This window comes from Choristoneura fumiferana, chromosome 25, assembly GCF_025370935.1.
Source record: "Choristoneura fumiferana chromosome 25, NRCan_CFum_1, whole genome shotgun sequence".
NCBI classification, from domain to species: Eukaryota; Metazoa; Arthropoda; class Insecta; order Lepidoptera; family Tortricidae; genus Choristoneura; species Choristoneura fumiferana.
In genome coordinates, this window is record NC_133496.1 from 14,849,517 (window position 1) to 14,871,955 (window position 22,439).

The window sequence follows — 22,439 nt, forward strand, 5'->3', positions numbered from 1 at the left end:
ACGATGGGCTCATCATCAGCCCACAGCAGTCCACTGCTGGACACAGGCCTCTTCCATGGCGCGCCACAACACTGTCTTCGCCCCTCACATCCATCCGCCGCCAGCGACTCTCTTGAGGCCGTCCGTCCACCGTCCCTCAGGATGCCCTGCACTACGTTTTCCCGTCCGTCGTCTCCATTCGAGGACTCGTCTGCTCCGCCGTTCGTCGGTCCTGCGACAGACGTGGCCAGCCCAACGCCACTTCAGCGAATTCTCTGAGCAACGTCGCTGACTTTCGTTTTTTGTCGGATAATGTGATTTCAGATTTTATCCTTCAAATAAATCCCTAGTATTGCTCTCTCCATAGTTCGCTGAGCGATCTTGAATTTGTGGACTGATACTTAACAATGATGAAATGCAAGCAATTACGTATACCGGTGTACCATCAGCCAAATATGTGGTCTACCACCCTAAAGTTTATAATCCATTGCATGCCATAAAACAATAATGCCAATAGACGTGCCTGTCAACTTGAAAGTTCGACTTTAGCGATATATACATTTGATAGAACTTGTTTAAAAATTGATAGACCACTTATTTGGCCGACCGTACCTTTTAAGAGGAGCTAATAATTTAAACATAGATCATACTTAGTCGTCGAACTGGAGGACATAAGTTCTGCGACTTTTAAAAATAATTGGGCCATTACTTTTCCTTTTTTAACTGCCCCGACACGGGAATCGAACCCGGGACCTCAAGCTTCGTAGTCAGGTTCTTTAAGCACTAAGCCATCTGGTCGTCTAAAATACACACACATAAACACGGTTTCACGGTGTCTTCTTCTCATGCAGATTTATTCCAATATGTGGAAGTAAAACAAGATTGTTGCGCCAATTGCACAAAATATTGCGCTGCATATATTGCATATCCGTGGCGGCAAATATTGTACTCGTATATTGAAAACAAGAAATATATTTGATAGTCGTGCGACGAATGTTAAACCTGGATTACAATATTATTAGTTTTCGAGCATACGTATTCGTTGAAATATACAGTCAGTAGTTACCCGAATTAAACATAAAATAGGATGAAAACTAATTTAATCCATACTAATATTATAAATGCGAAAGTGTCTGTTTCTGCGTTTGTATGTTTGTGTGTTTGTTCGTCTTTCACGTCGAAACGGAGCGACGGATCGACGTGATTTTTGACATATATATAGTTTATGGGCCTTAAAGTGATATAGGCTACTTTTTATCCCGGAAAATGCACAGTTCTTCTAATCGAATTCCACGCGGGCGAAGCCGCGCGCAAAAGCTACTCGACATATAATTTAGACACACAACATATTGTTTAAATACGTAAAAGTCGATAAAATTAATTTTCGCCCTAATTTTAACATGTAATTTGGTGTCGACCAAATGACAGTACCTGGGTGACCGAGCTCCGCTCGGGCTAAAACTCGGTAACCAGCGTTTTCCCAGAGATAAGGCCAAGCTATTTCGATTTGTCATCCCCGAAAACCTCTACATACCAAATTTCATCAAAATCGTTGGAATCTCGGAAACGGCTCCAACGATTTTAAATAATTTATTGAATCAGGCGTTACTTTGCGGAGGTCCATATCATATGAACTGAACTAAAAGAATTTCTTTGCTCACCCGCGACCTTACGATAGCTAAGCTTATGCAAAATATGCGTGTTCATGCAGTTCCTCCACCTCCACACTGTAAGAACACACACAAATCACACAAACCCATCTATCACCACCACCGCACTACACTGACGCGTTTCGAACTCAACCAGAGCTCATCTTCAGAGTGACACAACCGTACACCATGCTACCAGTTGTTAGGCTATCGTAAGGTCGCGGGTGAGCAAGGAAATTCTTTTAGTTCAGTTCATTGATATGGACCTCCGCAAAGTAACGCCTGATTCAATAAATGCCGTGCGTGAGCCGTTTCCGAGATTCTAATACAAGATAAATACACAAGAATTACTCGTTTAAAGGTATTAGATAGATAGATAGATATCAAAATTTGGACGGAAACTAAATCACCGTACATAATATGTCCTCCGAAATCACTACGCTACAGCGGACCATTTTCCTCTCGTAAGAAAACAATATCCACAAAACATAAGAAATATGACCGCGTACAGTAACCAGATATCTATCAAAAGTGATGTGTTACACGTACCCTAGGGGTGCGGCCTCACTGCGATTGATTCTCCGTTTATCCCTCCCGATGGAGCGTTCCTCTTATCTAAACGGGACATACGGACTCTTTGCCGCGACTTCGTTGTATTTCTACTTTTTTTGCGTGAAGGCATTACCTACGATTTGGTATTATTCAGGCGACCCCAGGGCTGGCACTTACCTCTCGCAAAGATTAGGAATAACAGTTCAGAGAGGGAATGCTGCCAGTGTCTCGGGGTCAATGCCTGAGGCAGAAAATTTGGATGACGTTTTTATTTTGTAACATAGTTTAGTTTATAAATAGTTTTGGTTTTGGATGTTTGATAGTATTTGTTGGTATTGTATTAAGTTTTTTATTTATTTACAGGGTGATCAATCCAAATGGGGCAGTAGGGAGAAATCAGAAACTCACTTCACTTTCTAGTTTCACTTTTAAGTTTATTCCAATAAGCAATGTAAAGCAAAATTCTTGATGTTTGTAGCATGACAGGCGACGTCAGTTGGGTTCTAGGATGGCGTACATTGATAGCAGTAGGATTCAATTTGTAGCATTCGAAGATGGCGGATGTAGACAATATCTAATTTTGCTATTTCTGTTTCTTTGACTAGTTCAAGTATAATTTTGATAGTGTTTTATGCGGCGATTCTTAACAGTGAACGTGATCCCAAAATTCTATATTGCTCTCGTGTCTAACATTTTTTAATGCGCAAGTGGTCTCCACGTAGTTTCTGGAATTTTACTATCAAGTTGCAAAAACTACAACCACCATACAACGTCCCTCTCAAAGAGAGTTTACCTTGACACTGGCAAAATTGTCCTATTAATTAGAACAGAAAAGCCATATTTTAAAAGAGAAGAAGAAGATAGCAGTATTTAATTTGTATGAAAAAGGAAAATTCAAGGACTCCATTATTTTTAAAAGTCGCTGAAGTAATGTTGTTCAGTTTGACGAGGACGATCTGTTTCAATTTTTTGCTCGTATTACAGGCCACACCCGGTATAGTCCAGCTAATGACTAATATGCTTTTAAAGGGCCTTTATAGGCACATAGGACATTATTCAGAATCGTGGAGCGGCCCATTAGAGCGACGGAAGCTGATAAGTGTTGCAACTGATAGCGAGGTCAAGGTTCTGGACGCACTAGACTAAATAACTGGCTAGCATGGGTCCGCGCTGGCACTCAAAGGCTTCTCTTATTATAGGCTTATTATAATCATCTGCTAACGCGTCAAATACAAACGTCCTGAACCTTCCTCGCTCATAAATAGCGTGGGTGTGTTTATCACTATTTTACTTTTGATTTGACATTCCGCATAGATTGTTTTCTGTTCGTGACCAACTCGATTTTTTTTTATAGTCGGCCGTGGCAAGTGGCCAGTCAAAAAGTTACCGTTGGAGGTTAGATATAAGTTAATTCAATTTATTATTATTCTAATTTTTTTTTGTAGTATTTTACTTTCCTCACAGTCGAAATGAAAAGTAAAGTGTTTAACTCGGGTGAAATTAGCCATTTCCCTTCGAACTATTGGAAATATCTCGGGTGAAATGGGCCACTTTCCACCCTTGGTTATCAATCTACTATTTTATGTTACTTTACAATTGTTTGTTATTTACTAAGCCGTGTATGTGTTGTGGAAATAAAGTTTTTTATCGATCTATCTATTATATAGCGCGCTGGCATCCACGATCGTATTCAACGTCTCTTTCTGCCCTCGTCTTATGTTATGTGACAGAAAGAATTGGTGAAAACGATTATGATGCCAAGCGTGTTAGACAATAAGGCCGGTTGTAGACGTCCGTTGTTTTTACCGGACAACGGACCGGTTTTTGCCGGACTTGCGGTGTTGTATGGCTTACATACAATGAATACCGTACATGCATGGAACTATTGTCCGGCGACGGAGCCATATCGCGGCGCTCGATTGAAAACTTCCAAGTCGTTCGCTTTCGGCTTCGTTATGTAATTTGCACAATTTTTCCTGTAGGTCTAAATTAGGTTTAAAGGTATGAATAGTCAGGGTAGCATTGTGCGAAGACGCGCTTAGTATACCTACAGCTTAGTTTAACTGAGTTGACATTTCATATTTCACGTGCTCTCGCTTGTAGACTAATGTACGCTAGGCATGGTTTTTTAGCCCCGTTTCCTTAGTCACGACTTGTTTTGAGTTATTTTTATTTATAACGCAGTTCCATTTTTTGACAAATGAGCATGCGGGTCACCTGATGGGAAGCAACCATTGCCGCCCATAGACACCCGCATCACCAGGGGTATCAATGTGCGTTGCCGGCCCCTTGAGAGATCGATAGGCTCGTTTTTTTAAAAATCCCTAAATTGTACCGCTCCGGGATCAGTCCCAGGTCATATTTCCTGACTTATTGTTTATTCGTAGCGTACTCGTAAAACGATAACTCAATATTGTTTCATTAACTGTAGTGCGGCATCATGCTAGCCGGCGCATCACGGCAAAACAGCATGCTGCCGGCGACTTTACATGTCATTCATGCGCTCGTGACGCGGGCCCGTGCCCAACACACTGCAATTTCTTAAAATATGTGTGTGTGTGTGTGTGTGTGTGTGTGTGTGCGTGCGTGCGTGCGTGCGTGTGTGCGTGTGCGTGTGCGTGTGCGTGGACGTGTGCGTGTGCGTGTGTGTGTGTGCGTATACGCACTTGGCTGGTTTAGTTTATATAACGCTGTAGGTATTATGTATATGTAGGATTGTATACGATGAGCAGAATGACGGGATAATTGGCTGAGATGAAGGAATGATAAGTAGTGAATGATAGGGGTGAATGGGGAAGTAGAATATAATAATAATATATAGAGTAGTTATATATAGTATATAGGAGGAGTTAGTTTGTACAGTGTGTTACCAGCAACCAAGTTTTTTTAAGGGAGGTTAAAGTAACGTATTTATGTAAGTTAACCATAACATTAATTTAATTAATGAAGTGAAATTCTGACTTTATTTATTTATAAGTCATGTTCATTACATTAGGTGACATATATTATTCAATAGTAGGTACACGACACCCTGTTAGGGTACAAAAATGATAATGCTTAAACTATTTTACTCTAATAATTCATTATATCTACGGATTAGACTTTGTTAACTTTCTAACAAAATTACAATTGCCTACATTTACATACAGCAAAGTAAATTGACAGGTAATAATCAAAGTATCTGTCGGCTGTCATTTACACTTACTTGTCAATTTACTTTGCTGTACATTGCTGGCAATTATACTTTTGTTAGAAAGTGAACAAAGTCTATATTATTATTTTAGTTACAAAAAATAATGTCATGGTTAATTTACAAAAATACGTTACTCTCTCTCTCTCTCTCTCTCTGTCTATCTCAAGAAAGAAGAGCGAACGAAGAAAAAGTGCGCCTTGGATAAAAAACGAATACGTTTTAATTAGGGCTATGCGGTATTGGGCTTGATGGCAATACCGGTATTATTCCGGTATTCAAATTTTGAAAACCGGTATCCCGGTATTTCGGTAATTTTTCGGTATTTTCCATATTTTCCCTTTATTTTTCTTTCTTTCTGTATAAGTCTGTTGTTTTGTTGAAATATAACCAATATACATGAAAAGCAATTAATAAACTTCCCTTTTAATGAGCAAGTATTAAAATAAAAAACTAAAGTTGTTAATTGTTAACTAATACTTATATAATATGGAATTGGATTCTCTAATTCTTCGGTGAAAATTGTTTCACCGATTATTAGTTCCCAACCAAATTTTCGCATAATTCTTTCGCTTGTACGAGGCTCATTAAATATCCAGTTCAAGCTTGAAAGGTCTCTACTCATGAAATCTTCACTCCGCCCGCAACCAGCTCAGCTCCAAAACCCCAAGAGCTTTCAGCTCAAACTTCAAAACCATTTCGAATGCCTAGGTAGCGACGTGGACGATTACAACGACGGGTTTGTGGAAGCTGTCCATACGATCGGATCTAACTTCTCAAAACCCGCCGTACTAGAACCAATAAGCTCTCGCGCTCTGGCCCTAGGCTCATGGAGGTGAGGCGTGAGATGCTGCTACAGTCTTCTGGTGACGCTTAATTGTCGCTATCAGCAGTTCAATAGGCAGATCTCAAAATCTCTGAAGCGTGATGTACGCCGATTTAATACTAATAAATAGCATTGAAGGTGTTTACCAGGGATCTGTCTGTAAGTCAAAGCCGGTTAATGAAGTTGAAGACCGATGACGGCAGAATCATTTCATCCAAACCTGAGCTGTTGGGGGAAAACGAGAGGTTTAATGGATAGCGACACGACAACCCGAACACCCGTCGAAAATCTAGCTAAAGACCCGAGGGCTAGATTAACCCGACACTATCACGAATACATCCCAGACGTCAGCCTGTACGAGATTAGTACCTATGGCCCTCAAATAGCTTAAGAATGACAAAACCCCGGGTGGCGATGAAATTACAGCCGAACTCTTGAAGGCGGGTGGTAAACCAGTCCTTAAGGACCTCAAGACGCCGTTTAGTGCCGTCCTCCACCAAGGGGGAACACCGAAAGCATGGAACAGAAGACAGTGGTGGTGCTCATCTTCCAAAAAGGTGATAACACCTTTCTGAAGAATTATAGACCCATCTCACTTCTGAGCCATGTTTACAAGCTGTTTTTCAGGGTCATCACAAATCGTCTCTCAAGCAGGTTTGACGATTTCCAGCCTCCCGAACAAGCCGGCTTCCGAAAACCTATAGTACCGTAGACCACATGTACGTTGCGGCAGGTTATACAGAAGACCGAAGGGTATAACTTCCCCCTTTGCCTTGCATTTGTGGACTACGAGAAAGCCTTCGATTCGATCGAGACTTGGGCTGTGATGCAGGTTCTCCAGCGGTGCAGTTGACTACCGGTATATCGGAGTGTTGAAGTGTCTAGTGTCTGTACAAAAACGCCACTATGTCCGTCCGATTACATGACCAGAGCACGAAGCCTATTCCTCTGCAGCGGGGAGTCAGACAAGGAGATGTGATCGCTCCGAAACTGTTCACCGTTGCATTGGAGGATGCTTTTAAGGTTCTGGACTGGAAAGGACGAGGCATCAACATTAATGGCGGGTACTTCACTCGCCTTCGATTCGCCGACGATATTGTAGTCATGGCTGAGACCATGGAAGACTTCAGTGCTATGCTCGCCGACCTCAGCAGTTTCCGACCGAGTTGGCCTAAAAATGAACATGGGCAAGACGAAAGTCATGTCTAACTAATTTCCATGTTGTCCCAACTCCCGCAATAGTCGGGGGCTCTGCGCTCGAAGTTGTTGACGACTATGTATACCTGGGACAAACGGTCCAGTTAGGTAGGTTCAACTTCGAGAAAGCTTACACTACAAATAAACAAAGCAAACTTGTGCGCGGTAAATTTGAAATTTGAAAGTACATTAAGAGGTATGTAACTTCAAAAGCCATAAGTCTGAAGACAAGTTATTAAAAGTGCTTTCCTGTTTGAAATTAAAGTCGACTATTACTATTTTAAGCACAAGTCAAAATACCGAAAAACCGGTTTTGTAGATATTTAATACCGGTATTAAAAGAGGGGAAAAAATGACCGGTATCCCGGTTTTTCGGTAATACCGAATACCGGTATCCATGCCCTAGTTTTAATTTGTTTTCCGCAAAACACGTGCTGGCAATAGATTGTACACCCAGAGCGCAAACTGATGGTGTACGTGAACAAAAACATGAACAAAACGTGAACAAAAACAAAAATAATTGATAACCTATCTATTTCAATACAAAAAACAGATTGCATCTCCCTCCGGCCCGCAATAACTATCTGTTTATCAATTTATTACGTAAGATGAGTTAAACAAACATGCGATAAGTCACTTGTTTACCAACTTTATCGATCACCTACTAAGTTGTAAAAAGCTCATAAAAAACCATTTTAATTAAGTATTAATTTTATGAAGCTTTCTTTATCATTGTGAAATAAACATTATTTATTAGGTAGGGTCAATCAACTTTTAAATTATGCATCAATGTTAGTCAATCAAGAAATGAGGGGTTTTTGACACGTAAAATATCCCGTTTGACGTTAGTCACGCTTGCGATTGGCTCATTTAGTTATTTATTACTTATCCAATCACAAACCTGACACAAATGTCAAATTGTCAAACGAACCTCACGGTACCAGCTAGGGCAGGGGGGTGTCACTAGGCCATTCCGCCGCCGAGCTACAAGTACATACCGGGCCTCCCCAACGTTGAGGCGATTCAGTGCGACTCAACGCGTGCGAGTGAACACGAGTTATGCGATAGACAGAGAAGCATACAGTAGGCACGATTCTTATGCCTAAACGTCACTTTTGTATGGCAGTGAAACTTCTGTACTTGTACTATTACTTATTCTGTGGCTAGGGTACAAAAACCTTTTTCCATTAAGAGAAGTCTCTTCGTTCCATTCTCCATACAAACGTAGTCCCGGTCTCATTTGAAAACTAGGCAACAGAAATAGATGAAATTTTGTTAATATGGACTAGACGTAATTATCTATGCCTGTGGTTTTTCAGATTTTCATATAAATGTGTAATATCAGAATTACAGGAGCCCAAAAGTCGACAAAAAAAGATGTCAATTTTGCACGAGAATTACAGACTAATAAAGCATTTTTACAAAAATCGAAAAAACCACAGGCGTAGAAAATATAATGAATGTCTTGATTGTAAAATATCATTGATTTCTGTGCTATACTTTTCGTATTATATGAGGACAACGAAACCCAAAATTCAACCGCCCAAGTCTTGAAAAGCCTACAGCTGTCTCGATATAAATTACGGACGTCGTTGCGGAAGGGGGACGGCTGCGACCGCTTATGTCACGAGCGATAAAGACAGCAATATCCCACGAATACTTAACGCGGCCGCGCGGCCGGCAGGGAAACTTCTCTTAAGCAAGGTTTAGACGAAGCCAGTAACGCTGGCGCAAGTCTCCAGACAAGGCACTGGCTTGTAAAAAGGCCGGCACTCTATTCCCGCCAGTGCTGGAAGCCAATGCTGGCTTGTAAAAAACCGTAAGCAACCAATAACAAGCCAGTGCTGGCTGCTAGTACTGGCAGCCAGCAATGGCTTCATCTAAACCTAGCTATACCACAATTTCAATGTCAGCTGAAAACATCAAGGTCTATTTTAACTCCCAATTTTATTGTGACAACTGACAATCAATCTTGTTTTTATTCTGATGTAAGATATTTGTTGTTAATTATTACTCGTGCGTTTGTTCCTTATCATATTCATGGACACTTTTCTATAAAATGGTTGAAGAAGTATGATATGAAGTAGGTAGCGGGATGTTATTGATATAACATTTCGGATCTGGATATGGATACGGATATACCTATGTCAAACAATACCGGTTTCGGTTACGGTTACGGATGTTAAATTATTACGGATTATCCGATAGTTTCGAATTCCGTTACGGATATTGGATTTTTAAGAAGTGTAAAAGTAAAATACAAATAGGAATAAAAAAACAACTTAAACCTATATCAAACTAAAGCTAAACACCTACTCGTGTAATTTTGTAATATTTTATTATATTTTTATTTATTTTCTTTTGTACAATAAAGAGTGCTATCTAATAAGAATATAGATGACTTGATTTTAATTTTATTGATAGTTACGAGTCGTAAATTACGACTTAGCAATAGAAAAATAATATAAACAATAAAGGCGCGCGGCTGTTCTGTCGGCTCGGCCGGGCAAAAACAAAAACCTGCCACAACATGTCGCATTTCGACTCCGCACCTATCCGAAACTATCCGAAATTTTTATATCGGATTCGGTTACGGTTACGGATAGTTTTTTTATTTCGGATATCCGATAGTTTCGGTTACGGGTACGGAGCTCCATAACATCCCTGGTAGTGGCTCTAAGGGCCTACACTAGCTGGCTCGGCTGCACTGCGCGGGCGCACGCCTGCGGGCGCCGGTGCAGGTAAAATCCGTCGCACTAGACTTGCAGTTAGCGCTTCCACTATTTTTCAATAGGCGTCCACCAGCATCCTGCAAGCGTCAGCTAGCGTAGGCCCTAACAAATAACCGAAAATGACATCAAAATCTACAGTAAATTCGAAAAAATGTGACCACGAAAATGAGGTGGTTGAGAAGCTCTAATGACCCTTGTACACACTTGGCTTTTGGCTTTATGTTGCGACGGAACCTAGACCGGAGTGTAAATCGTGCACCAGTAATGAGGCCCAAAGAGCTGCAGCATCGAGTGACGCGGCGCCGGCGCAGGCCAGACAGGCTATCGCGGCAGGGCCGGCCAGATCGCGGCCCGCATCGATCAGAAAAAAAGCAGCAGGTCTAGAAAAAATATCATGGGACACTGGACATTAATTCACCTAGTCCCAAACTAAGCAAAACTTGTGCTGTGGGTAGCAGTGGATAAACATATAAAAGAATATATACTTAAATAGATATTAAACGTCCAAGACTCGAGACGAGAAACATTTAGCGGCTTGTCTAATATTTTGTAGAGTTCTGTAGCTCAAAACAGAAAAACGTAGTTATAGTTAATTCGCATTTCTGTCTGTACGTCTGTCAGAACCAACTGAAAACTACTAAGCCGATTGAGATGAAAATTGACTTACATAAACGGCTGAATAGATATTAATGAAAAATATTTTAGGAACTACCGCCAAGACACTCGCTTTCATAAAAAATAACAGCGAAATTGGTCTCTCCGTTTGAGAGCTACGATCTCACAGACAGACATAGACGTCAAACTTACACTTAACACCCCCCTTTTAGCGTCGGGGGTTAAAAGCATCAGCCAGAATCAACCCCAACATTGAACCTCAACAATTTTTAGCTGCGATCCCATAATAAAGCGTGGGCCTTCCGCTGGCACCCACGCAAATTAAATTATTAATTATTAGCGGCATAACTCGCTAACAAAGCTCCCTTACCGAAAGCCTTAATATTAGAACAACAATCTACCAAATCTTGTAACTGGGGTTGCTAGTTGTTAGGGTTTGTTGTTATTTCGGGATTTGTAGATTACAGTCTCAGATTTCTGGAATTGTTTTACTACATACTTTAAAGGGGTCGGTAATTCTCATTCATCTGTGCATTCGTCTAATTAACATTTCACTTGTTTTCCTGCAAAAGCAACATGTTAATTAGACCACACACACACGCACAGATTAGGAAAAGATGGCGGCTATTCCCATTCATCTGTGCACTTAAGGCTAATTCTAATTACCGTTTCCGGATAAAACGGAAGGGTAATTAGATTGGCGCACAGATGTAAAAAAGACCGGGGTACATGATTTTTGATTATACAAAATTATCAAATTCCGACACATTCGCTCCAGTACTTTTGGAACGAATTGGCTGTGATAGACAGACAGGCAGACACTTTTGTGATCAAGCAAGGATTTCTTTTTCCTTTTGAGGAACCTACGGAACCCTAAAAATTACACAAAAATGTAAAACTAGCAGTTCCAATCTAGGGATTGTAATAGTTAATTTTTGAAAAGAGTAAAAATTTCAATAATTTGAACTGAACAAACAAAATAAAAATTAATACCTAGAAAATTCAGTTGAAATGTCATATGTAGAAAAATCACTAACAAAATATATAAAGGGTAATCCAACAAAATGTTCTTGACTCTTTTCTCAGTTGTTTTTCTTTCTTTCTTATTTTGTCTGTAATTTTGCATCAACTTCAAAAAAGGAGGAGGTTCTCAATTTGATTTAATTTTTTTTTAGTTTTCATCTGGCAACTTGTAACCGGTCTCCCAGTAATTAAGGAGGAACACAAACATGGTCCAACAAGCCGAGACGCGCAAATAAAACCCCCGCAAACATAATTATCCGGAGCAAACAGCTCGCCGATACAGATACTTTATTTTAATATCTGAAGAATGGCGGCGAAAATGGTGCGGATTGGAGAAAAAACGCAGCGGTTTTTTCAGCTCAGTGATGTAAGAAAAGAAAAACCGGCCAAGAGCGTGTCGGAGACGCCCGAAATAGAGTTCCGCAGCCATTACGAAAAAATTAAGTAGTATTTTTCTAAGGATTTCGTATTTTGTACGGAGCATTTTAAATTTTTCCACCCACCGGTTTAGATTTTAGAGGGGGGGGGGGACGCTCGATTTTAATGAAAATTTGTATTTTAAAGTTGAATATTTTGTAAACAGATCACTGGAACGAAAAATCGTTTTAGCAACCCCCTAATGGTTTTGAAAGACCTATCCAACGATACTCCACACTACAAGGTTGGATGAGAAAAAAAAATCACCCCCACTTTACGTCTATGGGGGGACCTTAAAAATTTTTTTTTTTAATTTTTACTGTACCATTTTGTCGGCATAGTTTACATATGAAGGGTTCACGGAAAGAACATGTCTTTAATCTCAAAATGTAGAGCTCACAAAGTACTATGACTTACCACTGAATTAAATAATTTGAAAACAATATAAAATCTATTTTTTTATCTTTTAAATAAATGGTAACCATAGTAATTGTTCGTGATGAATAACTTTCAAACCACTATAACTCAAAAAGTTGCTTAGGTGACTAGGCACGTTCTTTCTGTGGACCCTTCAATATATATTCGTGCAAAATTACAGCTTTCTAGCATTGATAGTCTCTGAGCAAAGCCGCGGACGGACAGACAGACAGACAGACAGACAGACATGGCGAAACTATAAGGGTTCCGTTTTTGCCATTTTGGCTACGGAACCCTAAAAAAGAAAACTACTCGTCAATCGGTTTCAAAAAATTACATGTTTTAAAAGCTTTGTTTTTGATATTAACATGCAGTTCATTAAGTCATTATTCAAGCGTAAGAAAAGTACAGCACGTCTAAAAAATATGCGAAAATGTCATCAAATTCTACAGCTGATTCATACAAAAATATGGCCATGTAAATGAGGCTGGCAGCGGTAGTCTTTGTTTAACATTAGGCATTAAAAAGAGACCAACTTTTGTAGCTTCGTGAAATGGGCCACTGGTATCCAATGAGGGCTATCGCGAATGAATTCGCCACTAGAGGCGCTAGTGTAGCGTGAGGTCTCCGAAATGTCAAATCTCATAGTTTTTGGGTGAGCTACGCGGGTTTATTTATAATTAGAATAATTTTGGGAATATTTTGCAATATCTGAAATTAATTATGGCAAATAGGCGTTCCGGGGCAATGCATGTCTGTGTTTTGAGACAGTTTTGTCTTTCGGAAACCTTTGTCCTCCCTTTTTTCCGAACAAAACGGGGACTATGCAACACTGTGGCATGCTCGATATTTTTATGGTACGGTTTTAAGGTGTATTAAATATGATTTTAATCTAAACTTAGTCTTTACGCCCGTAATAACAGACTTTGAAAGCCATACTTAAAACCTCACGCTACAGTGCGCCATCTAGTGAGACAAAAAACGATAGCCCTCATTGAAGTGAAATTTTGTACGTATGCTTAGTAATCCCGGTGACAATACAAAAGTCTGGCAGTGTGATTCTGGTGTCCAAACTAGCATAGTCCCCGCAGGACGGAACTTCTCGACCTCTTGGTGCTGGACAAAGTTTTTATTTTATACATGAGAGCATAAAAATTTATTGAGCATGAAAAGTGAAATGGCGTGAAAATTAAGAGGCTTTTACTCAACTGTGGGTGGATGTGGGCTGCTTTGATTGATTGATTGTCAAAATATTTGATTACCTACGGATTTGTATTTTAAATGGCCGTTCTTTGGCACCTGCACTCTGCTCTATCTTTCTCCTCAACTTCTGTTCCCAAATAAGTTTTAAAATAAACATCGATCCTTGAGGGCTGACTCAAAGTATTCGTAATTTCGAATTAACTTAAATAAACAAGTGAATTAATATTCTAGGAAGGAATGGATAAAATTTACAGATACAGTTTCCGTTCAGAGTCAAATTTGTTTTTGTAGCTAACATTTTGTAATGAGTTTACAGATGGTTCGTCCTACAGGACTACTTAACCAAACGAGCGTGAAGCAAAGTCTCCATTTCAAAGCGAAGCATCTTGTTCTTCGTCGTTTGGCTCCTGTCAGAGCGGTCGTGGTACATTGAGGCGTCCGCGTCGGTGGTAGAGGAGAGGGTCTTGCAGGTGGTAGGACCTTGTGGAAGGTCCGCCCGGATTGCTACCACCATCTTGCTCGCTAATCCTACCGTGAAGTAGCAGTGCTTGCATTGTTGTGTTTTGGCGTGGAGAGTAAGACAGCCGGTGTAATTACTGGCACTTGAGGTATACCATCTTAGGCCTCTAGGCTGGCAACGCATCTGCAATATCCCTAGTGTAGCAGATGTTTATGGGCGGTGGTGATCTCTTATCACCAGGAGACCCACTTGCTCGTTTGCTATCCAGTCGAATAAAAAAAAAGACAGCTCTCAGTACGATCTCCCGCCGTATCCGAATCTCTCTGTTGGCAGACTGGCTCAGTCAGATACGCAGTTTCCTACAGCGGCCTTCGCATGGTCAGTCCAGCGCATGGCTGACCTGTGCGACCTGGTCCCCTCCACTCTTCCCTGCACGACCAGCCGCTCAATGGAGTCGCCTTCCCGCCTGGAGACATGTCCAAACGGAGACATGCCTTCGGTTTTGGGCATGAACGCTTTCGTATGTCCAGTTGTCTCTTTCCCTCTATAGGTCACCTTTCTCAGCTGAATTGAAAGGAGAGTAGACCAACAGAACATAAATCTAGCTAGAAAATGTATGTAATTTCCCAGAAACGACTTTTTAGTGTTGGCCAGTCTGCATGTATTGTACCATAGCGCTGATTGAGGATGGTTAATTGTTTAAAAATAATAAGTTAATTATTGAAAACTGTCTTTTTAATTATATTCATGTTCACGTAAAAAATACGCAAAAGTTTTACCCGTTCTTCGGCCATATTTTTTAACATGTGGGCGCTCTTAATCACATTTACCATCTCTTTCTACCCCCATCTGTACACCGTGTGATACAAAAAGTGGTGCGAAAACGATTGTGATTCTGCACCTCAGTGTCTGTGTCGAATTGACTTAAACTTTGGTTTGGTTTGGTATTATGTAGTTTAGATCAGGGCTTCCCAAACTTATTTTTACTGTGACGCACTTGGGATTTTGGCATTTTTTTACGACGCCCCTCAAGGCCAGGCCCAGGGCCCAAAAATACTTACCAATTTTAGTACTAGCCTAGTAACAGGTTATCAGAAAAACACTAATGGCCATTTACTTATAATTTTTATTAGAAAATAAAAACAAAATCAAAAAAGCATAAAAATAAATAGAGATCGACACCCGACGCCCCTGGGACAATGTCGCTACACCACTTGTACTATTATCTATTCTGTACCAGGGCGTCGAGACGCACAGTTTGGGAAGCCCTGGTTTAGATGACCACTTCAGCAAAAAGTTTGTATGGAAAATAAAACAATACGAAAGATTTTTTACTATCTAGTCATCGTAGCCGCCTTAGGGATGAATTGTATTGAAAATATAATTAATTTGTAAATTAATTAACTTTCAACTTGATTCACTTAACTCTTTAGTCAATTTTCAGTTTGAATATCTTCCGAAACAATGTCAGAATTGACGAGGATTTTTAAAGAGCATTCCGGTTTGAAACAATTCAAAAACATACAAAATTACAGTTAATTATACGATATAAAAAAAATTGCGTACCCTTTCAATTTATAGCTTTTAATTTATTTATTATTTATTTATTTATTAAAATACATTTGCACGGCATTACAGTGATAAACCAATACACGAGAAACTTAAAATGAATTCAATAAGTAAAGGCAGACAAAAATCACTTATAGATACTGGATTGTCTAGCATCCATCACCTCACAGTATCGCAAACATTCGAGGACACATTTGACCAGCGCCCCGCGAGGAGATCACAGTCAGGTGCTGCCGCCAGCAGTGCGTTGAGCTGCGCCAGCGCGCGCGGCAGCGGCGAGCTCCTGCGTGACACCGTGCGCGCCGCTGGCACGCCAGCAGCCCGCGTGCACGTGGACGGAGGGCTATCCGACCCACTTCAGGGACGTACAACCTCAGAGTCTGATTCACGAGTTCAGGGCAATCCGACGCACCACGCAAAATACTACAAGCGGTAACTAATAAGTTAAAGTTGCGCCTGACTCCAACGAATTAAACTCCAGAGAGCCGAGTAAAAATTTTGGTTGGATACATATAAGGATAATACCCGAACCTTTTTTTAATAAAAACCTTAAGAAGGCTTTTTGGACCTCTCTAACAATAATGAATATGAGTCTTCATGAGGACTCCAAATGATTGAAGATGCTTCCAGCTTACTTCTAACCAAAGCATAATAAACAAGTTTTATGACCAGTGGGTCGTAAAAGTCTTTAACGTTGCGAATAACGAAGCCAAGCGCTGAAAAGAACTGATCGCAAGCGTCCGAATATGCTCGTGGAAGTTGAGGCGCATATCGAAAAGTACACCCAGATCCTTTACCGAGAATACACGCGCAATAGGCTCTGCTCCAAGAAGGTATTGAGCATGAAAGGGAACGGATGCACGCGTAAAGTACACACAGCACTTGGACGTATTAAAGACCAGCTTATTCTTGGCACTCCACGTGACAACCGAAGCAACGTCTTCCTGTAACAAGCGGCAGTCCGCCTCTTGTTCTACCCCGCACGCTAACTTGAGGTCATCAGCATACAACAGACATTTAGAATGTTTAACAACGGACTGTAAGTCATTAACCATTATCACAAACAGGAGCGGGCCAATATTGAGCCTGGCTGACGCCAGATCGAGTGTGGTATGGCGCTGACACAAAGTATCCATGCCGAACATATTGCTGTCGATCACGTAGATAACTTGCAAAGAGAGTAAGCAACTTAGGAGAAAAGCCAATGTCATCCAATTTACCCAACAGCACATCATTATCTACGCGATCGAAAGCCTTTTTAAAATCAAAGTAGAGGACGTCAACCTGGACACCCTTATCGAGATGTTCAGAGATGAAGTCTCCCATTATAAGAAGATTGGTATTTACGGACCGATTTGCTCTGAAACCATGCTGCGAATCACTCAAAAATGGTTTTATTTGAGAAGATATTTCCCGGTGGAGTATGGACTCAAATAGTTTTGGCAGTGTTGAAAGAACAGCGATTGGCCTATGGTTTTCAACACTTCTATTGTCACTTGTCTTCGGGATTGGTTTAACTCTAGTTACTTTCCACATGTTCGGATAAGTTCCCGTGGAAAGTGCCAAGTTGAATAAAAGAGTATAGGAGTTTTTCAATTCCTCCATACATCCTTTAACAATATACGCTGGCAGGTTATCCGGTCCTATAGAGCTTTTTGGTTTAAGACGTCTAATACCTGCTTCAACCTCCTGTTGTATTAAGATGTCGGTTATTTTCCACGTTAATTAACCCAAGTGCACAATTCTATGAATTTCTTAACATTTACAAGGTATACTTACAAATAATAAAATAATGAATCAATTTTCTTTCTTTCTTTCTTTTCTTTTGGCACTTTCTAAACACTAAAAAGTAGGCCCTCGTTGTAATCAAGCCAAATATTTTCCTCTCCAAAACACTACTCACTAACAATGCGAGGAATAGCAAACCTGTCCAAAACTTATAACGACCCGCGTCGACGGCTTTTTAATAAGAGGGGGGAAAAACAGCCAAGCATGTGTCGGGCCACGGGCAGTGCAAGTTTCCGTCAAATATGGCAGATAATTCATTGTATCGTAATATTGTTATTCCGCTCAAAATATGCATGTTCCCAAGATATAGCTTACTACATTTGTACAGCGGTTTGGGTGTGAAAATGTAACAGACAAACCGACAGACAGATAAGATAGGGTTACTTTCACAATTATAATGTTAATAAGGGTGCATAGGGATATTGTGTTTTGGTCAGTATCTTCTTAATTTGTAATGCCTAGCTAGACGTTAATGTTCCTTTGAAGTTAGATAAAGGGATGATACTGGACACAAGATAAAACTAATACTTTAATGTTTATAAAAAAATGTACACACACACACACACACACACAAACATCACGCCTGTATTCCCAAATAGGGTAGGCAGAGCACACGAAACGTTACCACTTCGGAGCCACTTTTAGCAATTAAAAAAAAAACGTACAGCCCTCAAATACAACCTGTCAACAAAAAGACATGCAAAATAGGTTAGTAACATTAACAGAAAGAATAATGATGATTTTTAATGTTTTATATTTCACAAACGAATCCCTGAATCGAAAAATGATTTTCGTATAAGTAAAGCATGTGTTAGTAAGAGGTACACAATTTTTTTGTTTTGATGCTATTCCTTTGTCGGCTTAATTTGTATACTTACCCATAGGTACTAAGACTCTGAGCTAAGTGGCTGACAAATAGACAGAGATCGCAAAACTATTGAATTAAGGGTTTCGTTTTTGCCATCTAAGTATCTGGTATACGGAACCCTAAAAGCTAGCAACCGATAATATTCCACAGGAAACAATTAGCCATGTTTTTTTTTCAAATCCGCGACGCAGTAAGTAATATTCCTTGAGTCGCCTTTTTAACCGACGAAAAAACGGAGGAGGTTCTCAAGTCAACGCGTATAATTATATAGGTAATTTTTTTTGTACCTATCACTCGTAACTTTTACAGAGTAATCCGATTTTGACAATTATTTTTTCATTGGAAAGGGTAATACTCCGAAGTTGGTCGCACGCATATAAATTTGGAAAAAAAACATACCCTAAGGATAGGAAAACAGGGGATGCTTGATTGTTCACTCACTAATTGTAATTGTATAATCACGCATAACTTTTTACAGAGTAGTCCGATTTTGATAATTATTTTTTTATTGGATAGGGTAGGTATACCTCGAAGTTGGGCCCATATAAATTAGGGGTGGGAAAAATTATAAAATAAAAACTTTTTAACCGAAAAAATTAAACCGCTGAAAAAACTGAAAAGCAAAGAATAATTATTTATTTATTTGTTTATTTATTTATTTCAAAGAAACTTACACAGTATAACAGTTAAACACTAAGGCATTGCGCAAGACAAAAACCTTTAATAAACCTTTTTTTTAACCTTAATCTAGGTACCAGTTTGAAGTCGGTGCCTCGATCAGCACTAGCCAGCAGGAGAGGACCTATAGTCATCTACCAGATGAGCTTTACTCCTCCTGGCTTGTGCTGAGGCACCGACTTCAAACAAAGGTCTATATAAGCCTATATCCAACAGTGAACATTATGGCTATTATGACGATAATGATTCTACAACTGGGCATGGCACGGCGGGTAAAACTAGTGTGTGATAAAGGAAGCGGGCCGCGGTCTGCGACCCCTGGCTCCTCCAGTAACCCCGTAGTGAGATAATAAGCCTCAGTCTCCGCCGCGCCGAGGTTTAGGCGTCATTTAATAATTAATTCGTAATTAACAGTTCAGTTTGAATTATACAGTGTGTGGCCGCCGCCTGGATTGACAGTAGGTATTTGTTTTTTTGTTAACACTTGTTTACATTGTCAAGTAGCAAGCGCAGGTGAGAAGTAATTAGTTAACATGTTTTTACTAATCACTGTACATCTACACTTCTGCCTGCACTTGTTAGATAACAAAGTGTAGTAACCCTTTAGAAGTGCCATAATTGTGCATGTTTGCATTATAGTCTTGAAGTATTTGAGCTTTGGAATTGATCTATTGTGATGATATCGTTTAATAATATAAAAATTGTGATGGGTTATAATAATCAAAATTTTTAAAATCAAAACGTTATTCTGTACGCCGCAAAGGGCTCTTTTGCAGTCACTGTTTTTAAACTATCAGCGCTTTCGGAAATAACATCTTTGCCAATAAGAATACGCCGCAAGAAACTTGGTAGAAAGTAATTTCTTTCAAACTAAAAAAATATATATTATTGTTTTAATTATGAAAACACAGAAAATTAAAGTATTAGGACTAAATATTGTGACTCGAGATACAATGTTTTGTCATGGCATGGCAGACCTGTTTGTTTAAATATACTTATATTTTTTATTCATTATTTAAATGTATTGATCTCAACATAATAATTAGGTACATTTATTTAAAAATTTCGCCAAACTTCAAAAATGTTTGATGGATTGATTGAATATTTTCACAGGTTTGTGCAGATTTTCTCACGATTTTTTTTTATTCAACTTGATGGCAAACGAGCAAGTGGGTCTCCTGATGGTAAGAGATCACCACCGCCCACAAACATCTGCAACACCAGGGGTATTGCAGATGCGTTGCCAACCTAGAGGCCTAAGATGGAATACCTCAAGTGCCAGTAATTTCACCGGCTGTCTTACTCTCCACGCCGAAACACAACAGTGCAAGCACTGCTGCGTCACGGCAGGAGTAGCGAGCCAGATGGTGGGAGCAATACGGGCGGACCTTGCACAAGGTCCTACCACCTGTGCACCTGTTTGCACAATGATAGGCTTGGATGACGATGAGCTGAGCATTTGAGAAATTTATAAAACATACACAGCGTTACTGCAAGAACTTGCTTTAGATATACCCAAAATAACGGTTTTTTTTTGCTTACATTTGTGCCAAACATGTTTAACCGTTGTCAAAATTTTTGTGGTACCTAACAATTAAAAATAACAGTGGACGTAAACGACCTTCAGTATAATCACAAAATATAGTAGCTATTTCGAAGATTTTCGACATTCATAAGATAAGACTAATATAAATATTATTATGTTAACGACCTCTAAAATATTATGCGTCAATTCTGTACTTGAATAAAGCTTCATATATGTTTATATATGCGATGCGAGAATAATAGTAGTACGGGTTTTGTATCTTTGTGGGTTCGCACTATGAAACTTTCATTCTTTTCTTTACACTTATAAGTTTAAATTACATAATTATAATCCTACAATAGAAAAAAATGAAAATTAATATCAAATACTCAAGTCTACTACTCTTTGAAGCAGTGAAAAAAATCTAAAAAGTCAACCCAATGAAAAGATACAAAGATTAAAAAAAAGGCTTTTCCATACCAACACCAACACATAGGAAGCAGTACAAAAAACATAGGCATATACACAGAGATTTATCATATAACTTTCGGTTCCCCTAGAAACTTAAAATGAGGTACGGTAGCTCTTATAGCACAGCGAATAACTAGTCTGATTTTTTTTTAAATTATTTAAGTCTATCATCATCATCATCATCATGTCAGCCGAAAGACGTCCACTGCTGGATATAGGCCTACCCCAAGGCTCTCCACTCAGACCGGTCTTGTGCTTTCCGCATCCACCGCGATCCCGCGATCTTAACCAAGCCGTCGCTCCATCTTGTTGGAGGCCTACCGACAGCTCGTCTCCCGGTCCGCGGACGCCATTCGAGAACCTTCTGGCCCCATCGGCCATCCGTCCTGCGAGCAATGTGCCCCGCCCACTGCCACTTTAGCTTCGCAATTATTCGGGCTATGTCGGTAACCTTAGTTCTACTGCGGATATCATCATTTCTAATTTAAGTCTATATTAACTTATATTGTAAGCGCCTTGGTTCCATAAAGCTAAGCTTATGTATAATTGTAATTTTGTGACTACCTAAATAAATAAAAGTGTCGCTACACTGCGTACATTTCGCTTCCGCCACTAGGCAAAATGTAGCAGTGGAGGGTAATTTTGTGTAAGCTCTAACACTGGATATTCAAAGATCACAAATTTCTACGGAACCCTTGGTGGGCGAGTCCGAATCGCATTTGGCCGGTTTATTAAGCCATAACAAAGAAGGCATCACGTCACGTCTACAAGTTTTTACATTAGGTACGATAAATATCGAAAAGTTCTCGTATGGAGACCGCGGGTTGGTAAGCACAGCGTAGGACGTCCACCAACAAGATGGACGGATGACTGGGTGCAGGCCATTTGTTACCGAAGCAATTGGGGGTCTATGGGGGTCTAGCTGATATACTGATGATGATGAAACAGGGTTCTCTATCGTTTGCCCGAACTTCATATGCCCGAATGTATCGTTTTCTAGAATTTTCATTTGCCATAAAGTAATTTATTACTGAAGTAGTAATGTCTTCAGAGATATTAAACTAACTTAACCTAGCATTCTATATGATGACATTTAAAAAAAATTTGAAAACAGCAGGGTTCTATATATTTTATGCCAAACGTTGGTATGGCAAGTGAAATTCGGGCAAAATGAAACTCGGGCAAGTAAAGGTAAACGGATGAAACAGAAACATCAACTTTGGAATTCGTTGAGAAAGAATTCGTATAAAATCAAGTAAAGCCCTGAATTTTTCAAACGT

At 39.8% G+C, this 22,439-nt stretch overlaps 1 protein-coding gene across 3 annotated transcripts in view; it reads left to right on the forward strand.

The window, feature by feature from the left end:
* LOC141442272 (facilitated trehalose transporter Tret1-like) overlaps window positions 1-22,439 on the forward strand; it is a 64,741-nt gene that overhangs the window by 18,898 nt on the left and 23,404 nt on the right. The window contains exon 1 of one of the 3 annotated variants that reach the window (XM_074107222.1): window positions 19,528-19,625. The exons of 1 other annotated variant lie outside the window; for it this stretch is intronic. Coding sequence is in view for 1 of the 2 variants with exons in the window: in XM_074107220.1 (XP_073963321.1) it covers window position 19,621 (1 nt within the window). In the remaining variant the exon portion in view is untranslated. Of the gene's footprint in view, window positions 1-19,527; window positions 19,626-22,439 lie in introns of those variants that run through there. One more of the 3 variants, XM_074107220.1, reaches the window with a different exon arrangement.